The sequence below is a fragment of the Mercenaria mercenaria genome, chromosome 16, assembly GCF_021730395.1.
Source record: "Mercenaria mercenaria strain notata chromosome 16, MADL_Memer_1, whole genome shotgun sequence".
NCBI lineage: Eukaryota > Metazoa > Mollusca > Bivalvia > Venerida > Veneridae > Mercenaria > Mercenaria mercenaria.
This window is the reverse complement of record NC_069376.1, coordinates 52,862,382-52,873,284: the sequence shown is the minus strand read 5'-3', so window position 1 is coordinate 52,873,284 and position 10,903 is coordinate 52,862,382. Positions and strand designations below refer to the sequence as shown.

At 35.4% G+C, this 10,903-nt stretch overlaps 1 protein-coding gene across 1 annotated transcript; it reads left to right on the top strand.

Annotated features, from left to right (window-relative positions):
- The first annotated feature begins 2,082 nt into the window (after positions 1 to 2,082).
- LOC123540911 (uncharacterized) lies at positions 2,083 to 10,903 on the top strand. Its single transcript, XM_045326237.2, has 3 exons — positions 2,083 to 2,513; positions 7,354 to 7,500; positions 9,288 to 10,903. The coding sequence occupies exons 1-3, from the start codon at positions 2,282 to 2,284 to the stop codon at positions 9,341 to 9,343; spliced, it is 435 nt and encodes a 144-aa protein (XP_045182172.2). The 5' UTR covers positions 2,083 to 2,281; the 3' UTR covers positions 9,344 to 10,903.

Sequence of the window (10,903 nt, the reverse complement as noted above, 5' to 3'; positions counted from 1 at the left end):
TTTTTTCCGTTGACATCATTTTTGCTTACCCCTTACTCATAAAACTCGTAAAAAATAAAAGTTTGTTCATGTGCATAAGGTAAAAAAGTGTGCAAATGCTAGGAGACATATAAGTGGTATGAATACTACTTATTTTCACCATATAAAACCTAAAATGGCATTGTCTTTGCTTTTATAACCCCAATGACAGCATTTGTCACCCCTACGTGAGAATGCGTCTACAGGGGTGTATATTTGCTTTACAAACAAGTAATACATTTTAGATGTTGGGAATAGATTTCATGTGTCCATCTGAGAATCATTTCAGACTCCTGGATAGAGAACCCTGCTTGAATAGTTTTCAGTGGACGCATTGGTCGCGAAGACTAAGACGATTTCCTACCGAGGTGAAGGCCCCGGGTTCGATTCCCAGCTACTCTCACTGCGGTGTGTCCTTTGGCAAAGCATTTTGTAATGATTTCCTCAATCGACCCAGCTGTAAATTCGTACTAGAAAACTGCTGGGTGTAAGGTATATTTGGTTTTAACTGGTCTTAAAATAGGGTCACTCAAAAGCTCTACAGGTTCCACAAAGCGACGGTAAATTAAATTTACCTTTGCCTTTACCTTTATTTACTTTCATGACAGGTTCCTGAGATTTGTTCGAATCGGCGATCTTACATGCTCTGCAATTAACTTCCTACAAGGCTTTGGTGTACACATTAAGATGCGGGCAAACACAAGTACATGTATATGGCAGGCCAATGTCCAATTACCGGTATTACGTGAACCTAGGCTCACAGTCTAAAAGTTAGGATTAACTAACGATAAACAAGGTTTTTTCGAAAACAAACCTATATTTTCGAGCAAAACATTGGGTAACACCGTAAACCAAAGTTCATGCTCGTAAACGTAGGTTCACGCTTGTAAACCCAAGTTCACGGTTATAAACATCGGTTTATGTTCGTAAACTATGGTTTACGGGCGTGAACCGGGGACAGTGTCTACTTGTAGCAGTGAGCACAATGCCCAACTTTATAGTGCTGTCTCGCTGGAATATCATGCCGTAGACACGTGGCATGATACCCCACCCAGTCACATAATATTGACACTTCTTCTCCCACCCTGCCAGTCTGTCCAAATACATACATGGCCATTAATGGAAAAAGAAAAATAAGCATATAAATAATACTTAGAAATGAAATGACGTTTCATAAATAATGTTCCATTATCTTTTCTGTTAAGCTTCATGTTTTGGCTCCACATTTGTACATTCTTAAAAGATAAAATGGAAATATACTGGCCATGATCTCTTGGAAAACCTACGAAATTTTAGGCTCTTAAGATTGATTGGGCAAACAACGTGATCTCTGTATTTATCAGTATTGCTAATTCATTTAACAAGTTTGGTTTAGATACTGTTTTAAGCTGAAATACACCTATCAGAAACATAGCACCTGTCCAACTTTAACCGACCACATGAGCTGCAATTAATGGTCGAAAAGTGACGACAAAATACTGTAAAACATCAAGAAAGTGTATGGTTAAATATTGAGTTAACAGCATTAACTTTTAAGTAATCATATTGAATGAAACCCTCAGTACTTCTCAATTTTCTTCGTCTATTCACCGTACAGGATATTTCTGAAAATGGTCTATACCCCGTACTGCAAATGTCTATACCGCGTACAGTCGTTTCAAAATTCATTTTGGTGGTACAAAAAAAAACTGTTACGGTCAGATATCCAGGATTTTTCGTATGAATATTGAATAGAAAATATAAGAGAATTGCCGGTTCAGACTTTCGATTAATCGTCGTTTACTGATCTACTTTACTAAAATATTTATGCACAAAAATAAAGATTCGACAGTGAGCAAACTTTTGAAATTCGCCGTTTACATCTTATAACTTACCAAATTTCGAAAAATTGGGTACTTTGATTTACAGGCACCTTTAACCGGGGTCAATAGATAACATAATCTATGGCTCACCTTGAATGTCGTTAATCATACTTAAATTGACCATTTTCCGAAAACAAATGGGGCACGCAAGTACAAAGGTGTCCACGGTAACGAAATTTGTTTTTATCTCGCTCTTTCGTCAATACTTTTATCAGTTGTAAGGTGTGCTCTCACTTTGAACATTATAAATCGCCTTGCATGGCAACCTTCCCTCATTCTTACTCGGGTGTATTCTACAGGGTGCAGCGTTAACTCAGTTTTATACTTGTTTAAAGGGTAACATTAGTTAATGTTATCTGTATTTTTGCGAAAAAAATAAATCGTTTAAAAGCTGCATAGAAATGAATACAATGTATGAAAAAATAGGACTGTGTGTCTCTGGATTAGCTTTAATCTTGAATATAGTGGGTGTCGCCATCCCTTACTGGTTCTATTACGGAAGTATACAGGGTGTACCAGAGACAGGTATCAACTTTGGACTGTGGAAAATCTGTGCATCCATGCCTGAGAGCATCCACGGCCCTGTGATTTCGATGTGCAAGTCATTTGATGATATAGAAGATTTTTCACTACGTGAGTACAAATGTCTTTTTATTATTAGAATACACGAGGTCACGTTCACGCGTGTTCTTCTTTCGTTATTTAATTCCAAGTGGTTTAGGCTACTTACATCGAATTGCATGCCCTCGCCACTTTGGGTTTAAGTCTTGGAACGTGATATAGAATTTTTATATATGAAAAAGTCATCAAGCTGGATTACGGAATTCGGTGCCTGTTGGTGGCTTAAGTAATGCCAGGACCCCCAAATGTAAAAATGGTAACAAATGTAAAATAATTTGACCGTATATGTAAAATCTTTCTACAGATGTAAAACCGAGTTGTTCCAAATGTAAAAACGTTGCTGATGACATGTAATAAAAAAAAAAGCGTCACAAATGTAGAAACAAAATTTTGGTCTCATATGTAAAATCAGTTTCCTACAAATGTAAAACCCATTTTTTGCAGTCATCCTGTGATTTCTTCTGTATGAAAAAAAGTACGTTTTTTATTTTTTAAAACAAAAACTATATAGCCGGAGTGGTCTACATAGTGATACGTGTAGTTAGCGCGCGTGTGTTAGTAATGAGCTTGTCCGTCCCTCAGTTTGTATGTTCCTTCTGCATAAATTATAGAAGACAATGCTCCTAGGGCAAATACTGGTAAATTGCTTGGGCAGGGGAAGGGGAGTGGGTGTGGGGTGTTGTTTTCACATAGCGCCCCGCAATCAAACAAAACGTGTTTCCAAAGAAGCCATTGTTAGAAATATATAAATGAAAAGAGAAAAAGTAAAAAAAAAATAACACACTTGATTGAAACATAAAAAAAATAAGATATTAAAAAACAAAGGTATAAAAATATAGATCAAGTGGGATTCGAACCAACGATACAACAGAAGTGAAAAAGCCTAACGCTCTATGGAAGTCTCCCCGCAAAAGGTCTATTTAGACCTATAACCTCTTAGTAAAACCGACCATCTCATCATGGTCAAGATGTTTGCCAAGTTATTTCAAAATCCCTCCAGGCATGTGGAAGATATAGCCAGGACAATGTCTATTTTTACCTTCGTGCCCTAAGTGTGATATTTACCTTTGACCTGCCTCTTGCGCACGACACAGGTATTCATCATTGTGAACATCTGTACCAAGTTATTTTGAAATCTTCCAAGACACAAAGAAGTTATGTCCCGGAAAAGTCAGACGGACAGACGCACGCACGGGTGGATGCCCATACTGACAACTAAGTCGAGCTACCGCAAGCGGGCTCGACAAAAATGTAAATACGTTTTGTCTGCCTATAATATATAGCAACTATTAAGTGATACAATACATTCGTACATGTAAAGACTGTAAAGTATAATGAAGGGGGACGTCCGCATAGCTAACTTTTGACGTATCACGAAGTTCTAGTTGCCCATGATCATTGCGTAACATCTAACGAAAACTAAATTCATAATTATGCAAAGGGCCTACCACATGATTGAAAAGACATACATTCCTTAAATATGCACTTTCCAACTGCATGTGCACGAATATGACGCGAAAATTGCTTTTCGCATCCTTTCATGTGCTTCGTTAAGGTAAACGAGGTACACAGATCCGTAACAAACATGGAGTCAATGTAAACATAAGCGGTATTTCACGCCTAAGAAGTAGCATGATCTTTGTGGAGCTGTTTTCCGAAAAAAACATCTATAACCACATCGCCCTTCCCCCGCCCAAGCAATTTACCTGTATTCGCCGCTAGGAGCATTGTCTTCTATATTTTAAGCAGAAAGAACATACAAACTGAGGAACGGACAAGCTCATTATTAACACCCGCGCGCACACTAAACATATCACTACGTAGACCACTCCGGCTATATATAGATTTTGTTATAGAAAATAAAAGGCGTACTTTTTTTATACATATGAAATCACAGGGTGACTGCAAAAAATGGGTTTTACATTTGTAGGAAACTAATTTTACATATGTGACCAAAATTTTGTTTCTACATTTGTGACGCTTTTTATTTACATATGTCACCAACAACGTTTTTACATTTGGAACAACCCGGTTGAACATTTGTAGAAAGTTTTTACATATACTGTAAAATTATTTTACATTTGTTATCATTTTTACATATGTGACAATTTTTACATTTGGGGGTCCTACACACCATAAAAGGCTGGAAATTTGCGATATGGTCTATGATCGTGTAAGTGTGAGATTAAACCAACACAAATCAAAAACAGTTATAGCCTTTCAGGGTTGTGTACTAAAGGATGTCTGAATTACAAAATAAGAGTAGTCCTCGTCAGTGTATTATTTCATGCATTTTGTCTCTTTAAAAAGTGCATGTTTATAATTCAATAATTCAAGATTTCATTTATGAAAAATATAACTACAATTTTCTTTTTCCTTTACGAACTTAGACGAAAGAGAATATCATATCGAAACATTTAGAAAGGGGCCTGGCGCAAAAATTGGCGGCTGTAACTTAAGATGTGAATCCATAGTGTGCCACTCTAAAGTGCGCGCTGATGAAATCGGCGGTATTCCAAAAAAAAAAATAGCTTGCTTTTAAAATTTATCAGTCAATAATTACAAAAAATGTACATTTAAACGTCTGTATATCTGCTGTCGAAAGTTAAACATAAAAAATCCTCATGTCGGCGTTACAACTTTACAATACCTCGTTAAGTGCCGAGTCAGAAATAAACAGGAAATTTGAATTTGTCAAATGCATGAACTAAATGTAGGGCGCTTTGGTTACTGTGTCATATCAGTTAATAAGATGTGATTGTTTCCTTTGTAACTAATAGCTCCACTCATATCAAATAATGTTTATATCGATCAGATGACGTGGTTTAAGTGCTTAAAGTACAAGAGCAGCCGTAAAAACTTTCCACAAATCCAACTCCATTTTATGAGCTTGATCCTATTGTTGTATGAATAGTGTACATCGTTGCTAACCTTTCTCGTAAAGGTGATATATGACTGCACACCGGAGTGTCTTGTAAATATGAAGTTTGCTTAAGCAAGAAAAATGTCCGATAGTCTGTATGCAAGAGCGCGCCAGTGTATACAATATTCAAGGAAACGGGAAATTCCAATGTTCTAAGTAGAAACGGGCCACATTTAAAATCTCTGATATTTCAATACACCAAGTCCTATATAATACCTTATTATTCAAGCTTCAACTTTTACTAGATACTTTTTCTTTTTTTTTTCTTTTGTTTCAAAATATGTTTCTTAATTGTATCTTCTATATTTGATCTTTTAGACCCGTTTCTTAAATCATGCACGTTTATACTAATATTGACCGTCAGTGTTTGATCCTCTTTTCTCATGGCATAATTCATATTTAAGGATTATGAAAAAAAAAGAAAAGAAAAAGAAATCATAATATACACAATCAGCTTAAGTTATGACTTTAATCCCTAATTTGCTAAATACATGTAATGAACTTGTCAATCTTTTATTTTTGACAGTACCATTAACTGTTAAGAGGGGTGCTTACAAAAAAGATACTGACTTAATGGCGGACAGTACAGATCTTGATCAGACTGCAGGAATGTGCAGGCTGATCATTATCTACACTGGCCGCAAAGGCGGAATCAATCGTATCCAGCATGACAAGGATTAATTTAGAAAGATTTTGCAGTGTAAGCAATATAAAGGTTTTTATTACGGTAGTCTCATAATTCTATTCGAGAATGGTCTTGCAATTATGATGTTATATTTATGATTGTTTGTATAAATATGTGTTCAAGAATAAGAATAATATATATATAATAAAAAATGAAAGTATGTATTCAGGTTAACCCTCATCATGCTGGACACGACTGATTCGGCCTATGCTACCAGTGTAGATCATGATCAGCCTGCACATCCGTGCAGTCTGATCATGATCTGCACTGCTCGCCATTCCGTCAATATCGTTTGGTAAGCACCCTTTTTAAAAGTTAATGGTACTGTCCAAATCAAAAGATGGACAAGTTCGTTATAGAAATTGAGCATGTTAAGGGTTAAAATTCAGATGACCACGCGTTTGTGAAAACATTCAGTTTCTGACAGATAAAATCAACACGTTTCAAGCAAAGTAATAAAGCAATTCAAATTTGCATGCACATGTTATGTCGTACTTCGATGGCAGCAGTGGCAGGTCCACCATTATGGTACATGCCTCCAGATGGACATCAAAATTTAAGGGAAAAAAAAGATAGCAGTACACATTAGGTGACAGAATTAATAAACAAATATTACGTTTAATTGATATTGTAATGTTCATGACATAAAATTCGACTAAATTTCATCAGTTTATATAAAATTTTATTTGCATGATTAACGCTTTTGCTACTTATTTGACCAAATACAATTTACAACTAATAAAATCATTTTATGAATTAAAACAAAACAACAACAACATAAATATGGAGCCATTGCAGTTTTAATTAATTAAATGTTTAAAGCAGACGGTCGATGCCACCAATTCTTGTCAAACAAAATGCGTTCAGAGCCACTATATATTTCCATAAGCATATGAAAGTGTATTTTAGTTACCAAATACATACTGTATCATTTAATTTCGTGGGCATTAAATTTCGTTGTTTTGGTCAAACGGAAGTTCGTGGGGATATGAATCGGTCGATTTCAACTTTTGAAAATAAGATGAATGGGAATATCATTTGTTCGCTGGGATATAAATTTCGTGGATTGGCTCAACCACGAAATCCGCGAAAGTTAGTTCCCCACTAATATTAATGATTCACAGTAATGTCACTAGCATTTTCTCGAAATATTACGACTTAAACTACATATCAGTCAGAAGTATTGTTCATTCAAACATCAATGCCTGTATAAAAAACGAACATGTTTATTCAATATTTTTCAGCATCTGAATTCAAAGCTACACGTGCTCTTGAGATTTTAGCCATCCTTGCAACAGTAGCGGCTGCAGTTGTCGTCTGCTTGAAGATGTTCGTTAGGAAGGACGACAACCGTCTGCTGTATGCTGCTTCGCCCATTCCTTTTATTGCAGGTAGGTCGCTACACAAACATAACAATAGCTTCCAAAATTTCATGTTGGCGTGTTAGCATCCCAACCAATGCGCGGCGACACGACAAAAAGGAGACAGAATGGCATTTTTTTCTATAGTGTTGTAGCCAAAAGTTTTCGCGTCCCGGTCCTGGCGAGGGAGCACTCGACAACATGAGGACATGACAAAGTAAAATTTTGTCGAGCTGTTTTTTTCTGAAAAGAACACTACTAAAGAAGAACACGGCGTATTATATTTAGTAAATTTGCCTAAATGACAAAAGGAACCTTAACAGTGATTTTTAAATAAGCACCACAGCAGTAAATGTCGTCTGACACCGTTTTCACAAAGGCATATATGATGAATAACAAATTATAAGCCATACATGAATATGTATTACAACGTTATTGATTAGGTGGTTTTATATTGGCTTTGTTGTTTGGTCAAGTACGGTTGTTTTTAGCCGAGGTCGCTTGAAATTAACAACTATATATTTGATTCACTATTATAATACACATTAAAAACTTCATTTCATTACACCAATAATGTCAACCATACAAAAGAACAATAGAAAGGGCTTGAACATTATTTTATGATTTATAGATATATATTTAGAACAGTCATAATTATAATAATAGAAGATAAACGCTAGTAGATTTAATAAATGTCAATTTGTCTTCTATATCATGAAAAGAACGTGATACTGAGGTCAAATTGCAGTCGTATTTTCGTCAACAACCAAGGAAACGCCATGCCTGGTTCAGTTTTACAGGATAAAGCTCTACTGGACCCAGAAAATAAATTAGCCACGCCATGAGAAAACCAGCATAGTGGCTTTGCGACCAGCATGGATCCAGACCAGCCTGCGCATCCGCGCAGTCTGGTCAGGATCCATGCTGTTCGCTTTCAAAGCCTATTGCAATTAGAGAAATTGTTAGCGAACAGCATGGCTCCTGATCCATGCTGGTCGCAAAGCCACTTTGTTGGTTTTCCCATGACACGGCTCATTAAAGTCATTTTTATAATACCGCGACCGTGACCGTGCGAATTCGGCAAATCAACATATTAAAAAACAGTTGGCAGCAATTTTTGACGAACGCTAATGAACATTTCCGTGTCCCGTTGCAACTTCCGTTTTGTGATAATCACCAGTTAGGTTATTGGCCCAGTAAATGATCACCAGTTAGGTTAGTGGCCCAGTAAATGATCACCAATTTATAATCAAGTAATGCAAATAAGAAATAAGGTATCGAGTTGTCACGTGGCGGCCTCTACAATACTACAACGCGATAAAATGCTGTTTTCCCTATCCTGTTTCCTGCCGGCACGAGAACACGACAAATTATGCTGACAATACGACATATATAAAAACATTTTCTTTTCTTTTTAAAACAAATCGTGACTGAGCGATACATGTATATTCTATCTTATTGTTCAGTATTAAAATATAACCAAATGGACTTAATATTTGGCCCGCTGGTGGCAAGTGATTTGCCTTGCAGGCTGATCTTGGTCTACACTGCAGTAAACCTTCAGTGAACACCCCTTTGAATAAATGACACTGCCCAAATTGAATGATGAACCAGTCAAATTTCGAAAATTATCAGGGTAAAGGTTGAAATGAAGTAGAAAAAATGTGTGAAAATCCTAAATACTTTGCTACTAAAATGCTTTGATGCTTTATACCTAAGGGATACTATCCCTTGGAAAAGAATTGATTTCAATCGGTATGAACTGTTTCCAGTTACCATGCTTACTGTTCCAGTATGACAAAATAATCTTTTTGCAGGTTTGCTTATGATAATCGGCGCAGTCGTCTTCGTGGCTGATAACAAAGCGAAATAATTATTCGATTCAGGAAACAACATAGATATGAAACCCCATGCTGCATTTGGCCTCTGTATTGCATCAGGGATCCTAAGTTTTGCTGCTGCAGTGTTATACTTTCTCGCCGCCAGGACGATTTCAGGTCTTCGGTAAAGCTGGAACTTTCTTATCTGGAAGTGTAACTGACAAACTCTCCGTTAGAACAAGGAATGATTTATTTTATCAGTAGGATACTAATATAAGAAGCGACAGGCTCACCATAAATACTGGAAACTATTAAATTACAAAAATGATATTCTGATCATTGCATGATTAGACTATGGTAAAGTAATTGAATACATGTGTATGTATAATTTATTTCTACATACTGCTTAACAACTGACAACAATGTAAGTAATTATTTATTTTTTAGTATATTATTATAAGTATGTTTGGACATTATATACAGATCTTAGTGATTTCAAGATTAATTGTCTTAATAAATTATGATATATATGTTTCAAGTTTGGCTCTGGTTTGTAGTATAGTGTATATACTTTCAGTCTTGTACCTCATATAATTGCATTGGTATGGTTGCTATGGTAACTGAATTTGACTATTAAAACCTACCACCTACTTTAAGTGATAAAAATGATAAAAATAATGATATAAGTGAATTCTAAAGTTATCCTGTTCATTTTGAAGTTGTTATCCTAGTATGTATCACATTTTCATTGTTGCTATGGTAACACAATTATGTTGAGAATTTTAGACTGGAGATTTGTTCATTCTTTAGTGACAAACCATTGCAGGTATGAAATAAACCTGTTGAAATCAAGTTATTAAGATAATATTTTTTTGTGTTTTGACTTTTATTTCTCTAGTAATATTAGTTGTACACAAAACATCACTAACCGATATGCACATGGAAACAAACATCATATGTACTTAAAACAGAAGTTACTTCCAATGTTAACTGCCAATACGAGAAAATGTATACTTTATTATTTCTCATGTAATAACAGGTAGAAATATCACAATGTCTACAATTTATGCTGATAGCATAAAGAAAAACACTTTAAGCTTATATTTTTATAATTTTAACTTGGTTACCATGGCAACCATTATGTTAACATATATTTGCTTGTTCTTGTTATTGAGAGGTTACCTTCCCATACCACTTTGTCATAATATGTAAATGACTAGCATACAAGTACAAGGTGAATAAAATGTATTGTTTCATTATAGTAATTGGTTTGTTTTAATACTTGCAAGATAACAGAAAAGCTGGAAAAAAGGTGGTATTGAAAAAATTACCATATTTCCTTAAATATCACTGAAACAGCTCTATTATTTTTCTTGCATAACAAGGAGATATTGATTACTAAAAAAAAACCATCAAAAACTAAATTTCGACAAAAATCTTCAATAAGCCCCTTTTTTCCCATTGTCGCATATGTTAGATAGTTAGTGTGTTAGAATGCATGCACTACGATAGTCTCTTATAACTCCAGCTTAGGACTGACAATGTACTTCTCTTGAATTGTTTGACTTTGTATGACTTTGTACCTTAATGTGACTAAATAAAGATGAATACGC